This window comes from Biomphalaria glabrata, chromosome 7 (assembly GCF_947242115.1).
Source record: "Biomphalaria glabrata chromosome 7, xgBioGlab47.1, whole genome shotgun sequence".
Lineage (NCBI taxonomy): Eukaryota > Metazoa > Mollusca > Gastropoda > Planorbidae > Biomphalaria > Biomphalaria glabrata.
This window is the reverse complement of record NC_074717.1, coordinates 44,354,535-44,370,059: the sequence shown is the minus strand read 5'-3', so window position 1 is coordinate 44,370,059 and position 15,525 is coordinate 44,354,535. Positions and strand designations below refer to the sequence as shown.

Below are 15,525 nucleotides of genomic sequence, written 5' to 3'. Positions count from 1 at the left end.
TATCATTCTTCAACAGCTCTCAGCAGCTAGAAATGAAACAGATGCCATTGCTAAAGAAGAGAACAGAGAGATTGCAAGGAAGAACAAAGAACCTCACCTGATGAACCTAAATGAGGACCCTATGTTGTCAGGAGTGGTGTGTCTGTTTCTGAATGGGGCTACAACAGTTATAGGCTGCAAGAGTGGCAACCCTGACATTGTTTTGAATGGATTAAGGTTAGGCTAGTGCACAGTCTCAACCCATGTTTACAACCAGTAATACATTTATTGTAAATGGGGGGGGGGGAGGGGAGGGCAATATGATTAAGTGGTATAGTACTAAACCTAAATCTTCAGTTTTAAATTTGTATGGTTATTAGATATTGTCCTAAACTCTCTTTTCAATAGGTCTCAAGCTTCCATGAACACCAAAAGCCAAAGGTTATTAATTATCTAACACTATTTAAAAATGCTAATTAATGTGGTGCGCTTTCAATTATTTCTTCATTAGTTTTTTTTACTTGCCTTACTTGAAACTTGTCTTACTTGAAACTTGTGTGAGAATGTACACAACTATGTAATGTAGAATCTTCAATTCACACCCAATGTAACAAAGAATCTTCAATTATCTTCTTATGTTATATAATACAGACGTTACTTCAAAAAAAGAAGATGATTACGTCCTACGCGTCATGCATTTAGTCATGCATATTAACCAATGACTTAAATTCTGCCAAGTCACTGGTTTTCCTGGCTAGCTCAGGCAACCCATTCCATGCTCTAATAGCACTAGGGAAGAAGGAGTATTTGTACAAATTTGTCCTAGCATATGGGACGAGGAATGTGCCTTTATCTTTGTGTCTTTCAGAGTATTTTATTAAATTTTGTTTTTGTATTTGAAGATTATGGTTCAGTGTTTTATGTATGATTCCTACTTTACTTTTGAGCCTTCTGTCCTGAAGGCTTTCTAAATTTAGTGATTTTACTAAAGGTGTTACTCTAGTCAAATGTGAATATTCGTTTGTTATGAATCGCACTGGTCTATTTTGTGTCTGTTCTAGTTTCTTAATGTTTTCTTGAGTTGAGGGGGTCCCAAACAGAACAAAATATTGCATGTCAAATGGATGTTAATTCTTTCATGTTTTTCTTTCATATGTTTTTCTTTCATATGTTATAGCATTTCTAATGGCAGTTTCTTCTACCAAGGACAATATGTCCAAATCATCTCAGTTTCTGTTGCAAATGTATTTTTTTTAGCTCCTTGTGGCCATCTACTACACAGATAGCACTTTAGGTTTTCCTTTGAATAACATTGATAGTTTATTTGCTCTCTATGTGAAATATAAATCATGTTTGTATTGTGACTTCTCCATTGGGAAAGTTAAAATCATGGAATGTTGATGATAAGCCTGAGCTCTTTCTTCAACTTCCCACTGGACAGTATGAGAATTGATATTTTGCTTTTTACAACATCATGTTTTGTGGTCATTGAGATTATGTTTTTATATTTGTAAGTTATTATTCAGTGTTTTATATATTATTGCTACTCTACTTTTTAGTCTTCTGTGCTGAAGTGTTTCTACATTTACTGATCTAAAAAAAAAAAAAGCAAATTTTTTTTAATTTGTGATTTTTTTTTAAGCAATCTTAAAAACACAGATTTTTTTTACAATTCTTTCCAACTTAAGCATTCAAAAGAAACATGCAGTAATAAGTCAAGAAAAGGGAAGTATTACTTTGAAGCCAGGTTCTGATGGAGCTAAGACAAGAGTTAATGGCAGTCTAATTACAGGGCTTAGAACTCTAGAACACATGGACAGAATCATCTTTGGTTAGTGAAAATGATAATTTTTTATTCTTTATAGGTACTTTTAGAATTAGATGTCTTTTTATTTGTTTACAAAATTCAGTCAGGTTATGTCTATCTTGCTATCTTGTCACAGGTAGAAATAGTATTACAAAATTCTGTATGTGCTTCTGGCTAATTATTTCATTTGGATCATGCAGCTTATTGCATTAATTGCTTGGCTATCTAACTGAATCATGCTGGAGATAAGAATTTTGTATGATTTTAATTGAGATGCATTGTATTGCTGAGTAACTAAAAGTAGCACAGAAACCTTCACCAAGCTATTTCCCCCCCCCCCCACATGTCCACCAAAGATATTGGACTAAGCACTCTGAGCATGGTAAAGTAAATGGAGATTCATCAACCAAAATAATAATAATAATAAATACTAGCACTAATTAGTGGCTTTTTGATTGATTAGTTGTGACCATTGGGAAGACATAGCCCTAGACCACACTAGATGGAGAAAGAGACAGTGACCAAGAAAGCTATGGACAGCGAAAGAACATGGGCCTCAGCTCTGGAAGAAAAGTGAGCCATACGATGGCCAGCTCCTCTACCACCAAAGCGAAAGCCACCTTAACCTGCAATATTTGTGGACAGGAATGTCTCTCCAAAATAGGGCTCCACAACCACATGAAAAAGTGTTTGAGATGAACCATAGTCGCTCTATCACTGAAGGAGGCCAACTAACTGTGACTTTGAGTTCTGTTCTGATCATTGATCTTTCTTTGTATTGTAACGAATCTCACTATCCAGGCTCTCTGCAAACTGCACCACACGACACCACCAACTTAAAGAACTTGACAACTCCGGGCTCCAAAGTAACGTAATAATTTAATGTCAATAAATAACAGCCAATACTGTACAATTGGCAACACGTAACACAGGCTGTACAAATATTTCTCCGATAACACCGTACCGCCGTATCAACTCTTGCACTGGCCTCTCTGTCTCGTTCCAGGCTTGCACTGGGTTCAACAATTCAGGACTGACTTCACACACTGGGTTCGTTGTGTCGGACTCGATCGCAGACCAAGATCAAGATGCCAGTCGTCTTGACTGTACTTGACAGTACTCCGCACTGAACCGTCATAATGCTCCGTACAGAACCACACCGCTGAACTGTGCTGTAGTCAACTGTGTTCTGAACCCTCTTGACTGTGACACCTCCGCTCTTTATATAGGGTCCCTGCTGACCTTCTAGAACGGGACAGAACATCGCTCAATGTTTCTGCTTGGTCACTACATCCCTCGTGACGCTCCTGAGCTCTGTTCACGATGCTGATCCTTCCCGAACCGTCATGTTGACACTCATCTGGACTGACCGTCGTAACTCGTCACGGTTGACCGCTCGTCTAGCGCTGGCCTGGGGTGATTTGCGTCAGCTGACTACACACACACCACTACCCCCATCTGTGCCACCACCAGGTTTATTACAGTATGAATTATTGGATTATTAATTAAGGGAAAATACTTTTTTTTTATAATTACCTTAGGAACACATTTACTTATAAATACAAAGATTTTTAAAATCTCAATAATTCTATGCTTCAGGCTCCAACCATGTGTATGTATTTGTGAACCCACTAAATCCAAAGGCACCTGAAGGTACTCCACAAGATATCAACTGGGAGTTTGCTCAGAAAGAAGTAGCCAAAGCCAAAGGTTATTCAACAGGAACAAGTGGACTTTCAAAAGGTGAAATCATTTGCTCAAATGTCTGATTATTTTATTAGATGTAATATTGGCTATAACCTTGAAATAATAAATCCATTTTAATTAACTTCTAAGATGAATAATTTAAGCAGTTAAAGTCCTGCAGATAAATAAGCTATATAATTTAAATTGAGACCTATATTTCCTCTGCTTTGAGATGTACATCTAGGCCTAGCATATTAATTTAAGATCTTTTGTTTCATATTAACACACAGATCCTATTCTTTCATAATTTTTTATAGCATAAACATGTCCTTTTATATTAAGAACTGTTTATGGACTACGTAGGATTTTTGTGTTTTATAGATTATCATGTTTCAAAATTGAGAACTTTTAGTGCTTTGCTCTGTAGAAAATTCTATAAAAATATCCTTTTTCCTTTCCTAGTGGGGTTATTTTATTGGTTAATTAATAGCCTAATTTGATAGAATGTAGACTTTTAAGAACACCTCTATGAAGTTAAAACTTCTTATAAATGATTTAGTGTACATTAAATTAATAAGTTAAATTTTGACAAATATTTTCAACCTATTTACAAAACAATTTTTTCGCTGTGTTGAACAGAGCAACAAGTTGTACAAGAACAGATCCTAGAAATACTGCCAATGGTTTCAGAAGTGAATGCCATCTCTGAAGAGCTGAACAAATACAGGTCCTTTGAAGTTGTACTTATATCAGCTGTGGCTGTGCTAGCCAGTAGTAACACAGAAGCAGGGCCACAGTAAGTAATGACATGAAATCAATGCATATTTTATGGCAGCTGTTATCACTTTCATGCCTCCGATATACATTATTAGAGTATTACACATTTTAAAAAATCTATAGCAATTTAGCAGTAGGAGATGGCAGCATAAAATACAATTCTAAAGCTTTTTGACGTCATCCATTCTATTAAAAATAATTATAATTTTTCAGCATTAAAAAAAATTGTCATTTTAAGTATATCTGGTCTGATCAGCTTTGTATTTTTACAATTCTATTTCAAGTGAGAAACTATTTGTTTTATGAAATACACATTTGTACATATTTTCAGAACTATTGAGGACTATGATAAGTTAAGGTATATTTGAGTGTTAAGTGTCATCTATTTTCAAAGTATAATTATCATATAATCTCTACACATTCACACCAAAAGTTCACTTTTTTCCCCTTCTTTTATGAGTTGTCTTTCTTTATTCTTATTAACTTTGTTTTTCTGGATTTCTAAAAACTATATTTCTTTCCTTTATTCCCTATAGTTCTTTTAAAATCGATTTTTGTTGACATTTGATTTAAATATCAATCTTTAAGGATGCTCAATTATCTGACACATATAAAAAAATAAACCATGTGGTGACTAAAAATTGTAGTAATGCTTTTTTAATTTTTTTTATTGAATTATACTCTAAAATATCTTGCACAATTCTCAAACTTAAATTTTTTTTAATGCAAATTCAGTAAAGAACCATAAAGTGTTTTGTTCATGGTACTATTCCATACTATTTTTGCAGGAACATCGCTCAGTATCTTACAGAATATATTTATATAATTACCCATTTTTATATTTGTTTCCACTAGTCAAAGACATTGTGTGTTTTTCTTATTTCAATTTTATTTTTATGCCTCTTTGACCTTTTTTATTTGATTCACATTTTTAAAATATTTTTTTTAAATGCATTTTTAGTACAATTATTTTATATTTGTTTCTTAATTTTATTATCTGATGTAATCACAGATTTGAAACAACCATTTCTTATCCAGACTTACAGTGTATCATAATGTATATAAAGTTTTTTTTTTTTTTTTTTTGGTGTTTGTTTTTTTTTTAACCCACAATGCACTCATTGATTGTAAAGGATTTTTATGTTTACATCACATATACCTTTTTGCCAACTCATAATGATTACTTTTATTGTATATTATTGATTAAATTGATTTCAGGGTAATGGTCAAAATGAAAAACATGCTGAATGGCAACACCTGGCTTTGGGAGAGTGGGAAGTTTATGAATAGAAAGTTTTTAATTCAGGTAATTACCTAGAGATTAGTGTCCCTTCAGTGGGATGGTCGCCACTCCCCCTCATTTTTCTATTAAATCTTGAAAACTGTGATGTAAATTGTTCATAATGTTACAAGTAAAGTAAGAAAAAAAGTTCCCCTTTCAGACCCTACAATGTATAGGACAGATGATGTTAAGCCTAGGTCATCTGTTTCTATGCAGATGAGGGTGCTGAGAGGTCAACACATCAACCAATCGCTTTACTTTCCCCAACTTAAGTCAGGAATCCATTAGAGTATGGTGGACAGAGGTGCCCTTACACTCACAGAGATCCGAACCAGGGACAAATGCTTAATGAGGTTGAAATGTTTTTCAAAAAATGACAGGCTACCTTTAGTTTCTTAACAAATTTCCAGTATATGTTAGAAGTAGGAAGACTCAGAACATCTTTAAATTAAAAACCTCTATTTCCACCAGAATTCAAACCTGGTTTTGTTTCGTTATAAGCTTAACAATATTGTAGGCGCATTCTGTTTTATGTTTTTCAAAGTTTTTTAAAGCACTTTGAGCTTAGGTTATTTTTCAACATTGCTTTATTTATGACATTTTTATTGTTTATTATGAAATTATCCCATACAAAATATAATACTCTACCATTTTGCTGTTACAGGAAATGTATCAAAAATATCAAGATGGAGAAAATATAGCCTTGATACCCAAAGAAAAAGATCCATTTTGGGAACCTACTGAAGATGCACTGATTGGAACAGCTAATGTATTTTTACAGGTCTAGAAAGATATCTTCCCTTCAAGTTTAAAAGTGACATTTTAAAAATAACTTTAAAACATTCCAAGAAAAAAATGCATATTTCATTATCAGATTTCGGCCTTAAGGCTAAAATGCTTTTTCGTGATCATCTAATAGTCGTTCCAATATTTTGTCACCAGTCGTTATCCTATGCCCTTGAATTTGATGATGAGTTACCAATCACTGATCACCAAGGTCACGAAGAAGGCAAACTCAAAGTCACCATCATACCTTGTACGCAGAATGGTCAAAGCTTAGATGAAAACAGTTTCGTTGAGGATCCCACTGAGCTACTGGGGAAACATTTCTGCTTCAAAGTAATGCCATAGTTCTCTATACAAATGTGAAGCTAAGTGCTGAAACAATGAATGATACATGCAAATCACTAGAGATCAAATTTTTAATGAGAAAATAGTGAATTAAGTGTAATTGAAATAATGGACTGCACCACAGTGCTATTCCTATATACATAATATGTTTGTGTATCATTCATAGTTCTTTATTTGGAAATGAACAGTACTGGACACTTATTATATTGATTATTGTTATATTAAATATTAGAATTATATTGTATTTTCTGCACGCAAGACAACGTTTTTTAGATTAGTTTGTCATTTTAGCTCTCAGGTTTATGTTTGTAATGTTAACACAGTGCCTACATCATGTTTGTTAACAGCGCTCTATAAATTAAATTATTATTATTAACAATGTTGCTATGCAAATAACTTGATTTTATTAGCCCAGAACAATGTTCTCTCTGTTAGATTATCATCAAAGCTGCTGAGGTCTACAAGTCAAGGTACAATCTGGGCATTAAAGTCAAGTACAAGCTTTGGGGGGATAAAGAATTTACAGAAACTCAAATGATGAAAGGAACTCTGACCCCACAGTTTAACCATTCAAGGTAACTTGGAAATACTTATTTAGCTTTGTTGATGCAACGTCTAAGAATTAATGGACCTCATTGTCACGTGATGACCATGGCTAAAAAAAATTTGAAAGCTCTCACGTGATAACCATTGTTGATTTGAATTAGGTCTTAAGTTGTATAGAAGAGACAGGGAAGCACATTATATCATAGCTCAAACATTAGAATTTAATAATTGGCCTTTATTCATTAACTCTTTTTCTCCTTAATTATTTTCCATGTTCTGACAGAATTATTAATTTAATTGGATTGTAGTGCACTAATGTGTTCTAATTAAAATGGTATAACTTTTTTATTTACAATTGAATTAAAGGAAAATGAATGCTCTTTCTTTTTTTAATTGTATATTTAACACAAGAATTTAAGCATAAAGCTCAGCCAACTAACAACCAACTGGCTTTATTACTAAGACTAAATTGGCTTTGAATGAATGTCTTACACCAGAAACAGACATAATTTTTCTACTTCCAACATAATTGTCACTGTAACTAATTAAGTGGAACACTAAATAATGTCTGCATGGTAAAATTGCTAGCTGATAAACCAAGGGTCTAGAGCTCTGCAAGATTATATGATTTGATTTTATATATTTTGGTCACAAAGCTTTTATGAGCCCACAATATATTAAAGAATAAAGCTCTGATCGAAACAACTTGCCCAGTGTGCAGCCAAACATTCTGGGTTCACATAGGTCTCACCAGCCACATAAGGAGGAACGCACATACAAGTTAAGGAAAGGTCAGATGATTGATTTCATTGTGCTTACCTCATTATGCTGTCATTAAATGCTCACAGAAAAACTAAAGTGTCTTCTTCTCCACCTGCCTTATATAGTTCATCCATCGTGGTTCGATGATGACCACATTGTCGTCCAGGGGGCTCAGGGCTTTGCACTGGGGTTTTATGCCTCCTCATGTGGCTGGTGAGACCTATGTGAGCCTGAAATGTTCGGCTGCACACTGGGCAGGTTATTCCAGCTGGAGCTAGTGTCATGGGCCTTGCTTTTCTTCTCTGGCGTTCTTCTGCCAGCATGGTTTTCTTTTCCTCAGCAACCTGTGCGCCAGTTTTCACAGTGTGACGCCATGATGCTCTGTCATGTGCCTTTGTCTCCCAGGTAGCCTGGTCTATGCTAAACGCCTTCAGAGAACCTTGAGGGTGTCCCTGTAGCGCTTTCTTTGACCACCTTGTGAGCGCTTTCCTTCGCTTAGTTGGCCATACAAGAGTCGTTTAGGGATGTGGTGGTCTTCCATTCTGCAGACGTGTCCTGCCCATCACAGCTGAGACTGCATCAGGGTTGTATGGATGCTTTAAGCCTCAATGGACAACCATTTACATTTCATGACTGAAGTTAAGCTGGAATCTAAATTTTCTTCATTCTGTCTAAACCAAAGAGTTTTAGGTAATCAATGAACATTATATCAAACAATATTAACAGCACCAAAAGCTGGAAACAATTTAAACTTTTGTCCAAAACAAAATAGATTCAGATAAATAACTAAAAGAAACAGTAAGACTATCTTTAACCAAATCTTAGGAGTTGAAAAAGAAATGAAAAAAAAACAAAAGTAGTGTTATATAGTATTGCAGTCTCTGACTTACCAGGAAAAAGAAAGAAGCTTCTTAAATTATGAGTGGCTGTTAAAGCACCTAAGTTTGTTTACTTGTAAGTGGTAATTGCTTAGACTCGTGCACTTTATATTTGCTACTGTTAAAAGGGTTCTTTGAAATATTAAATTTCAGGATTGTGTCCACTGACAATTTGACATCAGAACATCTTGAATTCTTTGAAAATATTAAATTTCAGGATTGTGTCCATTGACAATTTGACATCAGAACATCTTGAATTCTTTGAAAATATTAAATTTCAGGATTGTGTCCATTGACAATTTGACATCAGAACATCTTGAATTCTTTGAAAATATTAAATTTCAGGATTGTGTCCATTGACAATTTGACATCAGAACATCTTGAATTCTTTGAAAACCACAGCATCACTTTCTTAATGTATGGCAAACAAGAAGATTCCCCAACAGATCCTAAGCTGGCTAAACTCACTACCAAGGTTGCTCTTATTACAAAATTAAAAACGAATACAAAATTGACTTTCGAATGAAACTTATTGACTAGACTAATAGTGATTTAACTAGACTACTTTTTATTTAAATAAGGTTCTAGTGATTTTACTAGGCTATGGATGATTTAATTAAGCTACTAAGTCAAAGTCTTTTTTATATGACTGAAGATGCATCATATTAATAAAATTATTTAATAATGTTATGATTGGACACTTTTTAATTCAGGAATTGCGAGAGATGGACCAGACTGAATCTAGTACTCAAGCTGTTCGTAAGAAATCTATCTTTCAGTCAGACACACATGCCTCAGAAGGAGCACATCTGAAAACTGATTTAGTTTTGTTACAAAGGAAATATGAGAGACTTGCACAGAAAGAAAAGAGAATGATGGTGTGTATAACAATGACTCAATTTGATACTATTTATAATCATAATCTTTCTTATCCGTACGGAAATTTGTCTTACAATTTGTGCATTACACCAAACAAAACATAACTATAGAAAATCAAAATATACATTCACACCAGACTCACTCATAATTTACATGTGAAAAGTTTATATCAGATTGTTGAATTTTATTTAATGATTTGATTTCCAGGGGGACAAAAGAGTGTTTGTGTCTGTCTTTGCAATTGGTGTTTTTTATCTCTTGGGATGGTAAAATCACAAAATACTGACCCAAAGGGGGATTTTTTATTTCTAAAATCTTTTTAGCTTTCTTATGAATATTTTTGTCAAACAGCTGCACAAATGGGTTTTGGTTTTTGCCAATGACTTTACCAGCAGGATTTAGGATTCAATGAAGTTTATTTTTAATGTTTAGATTGCCATACCAGGCAGTGATATTAAAACTTAAAATATTGCAGATGTGAGCGTGATAAAACATCGCCAAGGCCTTTTCACTAACATTAAATGAGGACATTTTTCTAAGTAATTGTAATCTTTGCGGCCCTTTTTTGCTGATATAATCAGTATTAGCAGTAAAATTTAATTTATTGTCTAAGATCGTACCAAGATATTTAAAAGTTTGCGCTATTTCAATTGTCTTTCCAGCTAGTGGGCTAAAGTTTCTGAGGAGTTGTACATAAAAAATTAGTTTAAAAAAAAGAAAAAAAAAAAGAGGTAACTTATTATTCTTTCTTCATAAATAATGTTGATATTTTCTCTGAATCTTTCAGTAATTTGCTCTTTGCTTTACATTGTGTTTTTTAAATCTTATCGTTACAACTTACTTGACGTTTTCCTGTGAACCCTAGGAGAGATTAGAACTACAACCACACCTCTCCACCGAAATCAGTTCTAAGCAGCTTTCTTCACCTGCTCTCATGTATTCCAGTACCCTCAGCATCGCTGACGACTGACCTCTTTCAGGTTAGCTTGGACCTGCCCACTTTCCTCTTTCCTTGTGGATTCCAATCAAGTAATTGCCTTGCAACATTGGTACTCGGTTTTTGAAGGGTGTGTCCTATTCAGCTCCACTTTTTAATATTCTGGGCTATGGGTTTTTCCTACAGGTTGACAGCAGATATCTTTTTGGGCCACCTAATTTGCAGTATCCGATGAAGGCAACTGTTTGTGAAGGTCTAGAGATTTTCCATATTCTTTTTCGTGACTCTCCATGTCTCAGAACCATATAGAAGTTGACATGAAATAAAATTATCTTATCTTATGTTTGGACAAATAAAATTATCATATGTTTGGACCAATAAATTTATCTTATCTTATTTATTCTTCAGCAACTCTGCGATGAATGGGGACAGGCTCCTAAAGAACATCAGCAGTTTGATGCTTTTTATCGTGCAGTCTCTGCCGTGGCTTACAGTTCTGGTACTAGGCTCAAGACCAGGGCACTTCTTGTAAACCAGGTAGCTTTTTCTTTATCCCTTAAGTAAATCACACATAGAGCAAAAAAACAAGTGCACTGATGGGGTAGAACTCATTTTAAATGTATTATCATCAACAAAGCACCCTTAGACTTTGGTTCTAATATAAAAAAAATTTATTCAATGGTTATGACCAAAAATAAATAAATAAATTTCCCTTAACTTTATTTTGACTAAGCTACTTTTATCTTATCTTATATAATACAGACGTTACTTCAAAAAAGAAGATGATTACACGTCTTGACATTTAGTTTAACTATTTGATGAACTATTGAAGACAAAAGTCTGAATGTTGTCATTTTATTAAAATCTAAAATCTTTTTTATTTTTTAATCATTGTGTTCCCTGTATTGTAACTTTTTTCTTCACTGCTTTAAAAACAAGCACATCAGATGAGTTTACATTGTTTAGTTTACTTATGTTCAAATTAAGCTTACATTTCTTATGATTGCATGGCACAAATCTTAAAGACAATGAGCCTAGCACTCTACCATAAGTGTATGTGAGCTGGCTGTCTGTAAATGTTGTTGTATTCAATTCACACCACTTTTTTGCTGCTTAGTATTTCTTCATATTAAATATTTTTATGTACTGAACAAAAGAATAAATGTAAAGACAATCAATGATGAGTTTCTTGCATTTATAAAAATACATTTATCACTACTTATACACTATAAAAGTAATCAAAAAGGATTTATCCTAAAATATCCACTTTGCAAACCCTTTTGGCATGATGTGCAAACATTTTGTTCAGAATGTTGTCTTCACTGTAATTTGTGTTAATAGATTTATTTTTCTAAAACATTTTCTCTTTTGAAATTTTGCATTCTTCTCTCTTTATATTTTAAATCTAAACTTTTGATTGCTGAATAAACATTAAAGCCAAATTATCAGTCTAATAACCTTAGTGACTTGTACTGGTCATGAATGATTTCCTTGTATTCCAGCAAGATGATGGGGATACCTTCAGTCTGTATGTGTTTGGGGAAGAAGAAGAGCATCTAGCGCACGAGGCTGAGCAAAATAATGGCATCATCAACTATGACAAAGTTAAAAATCACCATTTCCCTATAAAGAAAGCTTCGCTTCAATCTGGAGGCAATGGCCTAGTAAGAGATAATTGCTTTCCCAGTATCATATTAGAATTAGTTTTTACATCTAAAGATTACCTGCCCTAGAATTATGTTGAAATTTTCAGATTCACCATAAAACTTTGGGTGACAAAAATAAATAATATGCTTGAAAAAACTTCTGCTCCGTCAATCAAAGATTTGTTTTAAGTATTATTTTTTTTGTTTTAAAATTTATTGCCATTGCAGTTGGAGCTTGTTTTTTTTTTTTTATGACTCAACCATACTTAGAAAAAATAGTGTTTTTTTAATGCATAATATTTCTTTCAAATGTGTTACATGCCATATGGCATTTTAATTTGTTTAATCCTTACTGTCTGTTGTCCACCTTGTTATATGTGTTCAAATGTCTGTCAACAATCTAGCTTTGATTGTTTGATTTAGTTTTTGTTTCAATATTAGGTGCTTATGTTGCAGACCTGTTCATTGTATACAAAGTCACTCTGTTAGTAGCATAGAAAGTATCCTCATTTGATCTCTTTTTCTTTCTGTAAGCTATTGGTTATAATTAAAAAAAAAAAAACAACTACAAAAGAAAAATGCATTGTTTTCAAATAGGTGTTGTTTTTTTAAATGACAGATTATTCCAAATAAAATATGTCTTTCAGCTCACTAATGGGGTTAAAGGTCACAAAGATGGAAATGAAACCACCTCAGGGAGTTTTACTTGTAACATCACTTAATGTAAGGATATTTTTGAATATTTTTTTAATACATATTTAACTAAACATGTTCTTAAAACAACAAACTATTTTATTTTATATTTTAAAGCATTGCATTAATTTGTCTTTTTCTTAATTTATTCATTGTATTCATTTTTGTTTCATTTTATTACAGAATCAGAACTTATGTGTAGACAAAGCTGCTGACGTCATGATAAAGACCTCATAAACATTTGTTATTGTTGAATGAATGATCTCATAGTTTGTTAACTACCGGTATTCACATGAAATGATTCATTTTACTTTCTTTTTTTTCCCCATTCTTTTTTACTTTTGTATGGTTTTATTGACAAATATAAACTGTCCAGCAAATCAAGTTTGTATTGGCTCAGTTTGATGTGTTATCTCAACAGAAAAAAAAAATGTACTCCTCATCAAAAAGAAAACATGATTTTTTAGTAACAAATTCCCATGTTCTTGTGCAATTCTGGTACAAAGAAGGAGTTATAAATTCTTTGCAGTCATTCTTTTTTTGGCTCATGACTTCCTGGGGAAACAATAGCAGACATCTTAACATCGTTTCTAAAAGTTAGCCATTTTTAAATTGTAAAGTAAAGTCTAGATTTGAATATAGGCCACATCTATAAACTAATGTTGCCATGTCTATATATATATATATATATTTATCTAGGTCTATGATCTAGCTATCAATCACTTAATTATCATTAATTAATTGCTAACTTGTGACTTTTCCACAAAATTTCCACCTGCTGAAAACAAAAACATTTTAAATATTTGCTGAGTTGGCGCTTCAATTTAAATAATGCAAATGTGAGAATATGTTTTTAAGATTTTTTAAATTAAAGAAAAATATTGTATTTCACTAAGAATGTTGACCCCAAGTGCTGTGTATATATTGTTTTTTGTAGCTGTGATAAAGATACACCGAGTTGTCAAATATGCCAAAAGCTTGAATCATTTTGTTTCACTCTGCACTAAGAACCACTGCTGATCATTCAATCCTTCCACTCTCACTGTCTTCTATCTTAAAGGCTTATTTTAACACTTAAAAAGTAACTTGTCTAGCTCTGGACATTCCCAATGTACTTGTTGAGTGGAGGAGGGAGTTCTTGAGGGGCTGGGGGCACGACAAGGCCTCCATTGTGCTGATGTGCCATAAAATCTAAATGTTTTTGTGTGGAGATATTTTAAGAATTTGTTTTTACCTTATTGCAATTTTTTTATGTCAACCAAATTACCCACTGTAGTTTTTCAGTTCTAAATATTATCTATTTAAATTTATAAAGAGTGAATTTTGTCAAGGAAGCCCAAAATAAAACTCTTCCTATCAGTCCAGCATCACAATATATAGACGAAAATAAAATGCTCTTTTAATCAATTGTTGGATATTATTCAAAGTATTTGTGCTCCTCTTGACTGTTTATAGTGCTAAATGAATTAATTAGACTGAAATACATTAAAGGTTTTCAAATAAAAGCCACCCAAAAAAAAAAAAGCTTTGTAATAAAATAGGGTCTAAAGGCAGTGAACATCGATAGTTAACTTTGGGAACTATTATTTGTAGAAAAGAGTGAGTAGCAAAACTAGTAATGAACAGTAATCTAACAACAGTTTTACCAAACAAAAAACTTGCCAAATGGTAAAAAGACTGGCACTTTCAATGCCCATTCTGGCACTAATTTCTCCTGATGGGTTATGTTTGAGAGAATGCCTCTCTGAAATAGTGCTCTATGGCCACAGGAAGAAATGCTCTACAAGATGAGACATTTTTGTTTTACGACAGGAAGTGGCCAAAAATGTTTTAACACAACATTCAGGGGCATACTGAGTGGGAAAATCACCCCTAGCATTACAATACAATCAGGATGAAATTTGTTTGCCTTATGATAAGCATGTTTGTAAAATGTTTTACATGTTTCGGATGTTCCTTCAGAGTTGAAGATAATTACTTCCTAGTCCAAACCTCCCTCAGGACGAGGGGTGATGGGAGCGGGCAGGGTTTGAACCCTCGACCATCGATAAATCTGAACGACAGTCCAGCGCGCAAACCGCACGACCAGGCAGCCATCTATTCATACTGGTCCACATATATTATGATAATGCATTAAAAACTGCAGTTCATTACTTATACTTAGCTCTGGACCATGCAATACACTGTGGATCCTAATGTAGTTCTACATGTCTATAAAATAAAAAAGTTGGGAAAGGATAAATCACAACAGTCAGAAGAAAATCCAGAACCTTAACGGGCCTTACCATTATTCAAAATGCCCATTTGACTGTCAAGTGGGCACCAGCCCACCGGGCATTTGCCTGAATGCCCATATAGCCAGTCTGCCCCTGACTACATTTATTTCATCAATATTTTACTGTATTTTATGGATCAAATGGTTTAAAAGAGAAAACTCAATGCAAAAGTTTAGATCAAATCTTGAGTTGATTTGAACCTAATTATGTAGTAAATATAATGATGTCCAATTCTTCAAGAGATGA

At 33.4% G+C, this 15,525-nt stretch overlaps 1 protein-coding gene across 5 annotated transcripts in view; it reads left to right on the top strand.

The window, feature by feature from the left end:
• LOC106058057 (kinesin-like protein KIF28) overlaps positions 1-14,410 on the top strand; it is a 39,162-nt gene extending 24,752 nt beyond the window's left edge. For 3 of the 5 annotated variants that reach the window (XM_056036642.1, XM_056036645.1, XM_056036646.1), the window contains 15 exons: positions 17-216; positions 1,668-1,810; positions 3,386-3,529; positions 4,112-4,268; positions 4,581-4,607; positions 5,468-5,555; positions 6,196-6,312; positions 6,474-6,650; positions 7,098-7,237; positions 9,194-9,323; positions 9,562-9,726; positions 11,073-11,201; positions 12,167-12,328; positions 12,958-13,033; positions 13,187-14,410. In XM_056036642.1, coding sequence (XP_055892617.1) covers positions 17-216; positions 1,668-1,810; positions 3,386-3,529; positions 4,112-4,268; positions 4,581-4,607; positions 5,468-5,555; positions 6,196-6,312; positions 6,474-6,650; positions 7,098-7,237; positions 9,194-9,323; positions 9,562-9,726; positions 11,073-11,201; positions 12,167-12,328; positions 12,958-13,032 — 1,854 coding nt within the window. In that variant the 3' untranslated portion in view covers position 13,033; positions 13,187-14,410. The remainder of the gene's footprint in view (positions 1-16; positions 217-1,667; positions 1,811-3,385; positions 3,530-4,111; positions 4,269-4,580; positions 4,608-5,467; positions 5,556-6,195; positions 6,313-6,473; positions 6,651-7,097; positions 7,238-9,193; positions 9,324-9,561; positions 9,727-11,072; positions 11,202-12,166; positions 12,329-12,957; positions 13,034-13,186) is intronic. The other 2 variants (XM_056036644.1, XM_056036643.1) reach the window with 2 other exon arrangements.
• The last annotated feature ends 1,115 nt before the right edge of the window (positions 14,411-15,525 follow it).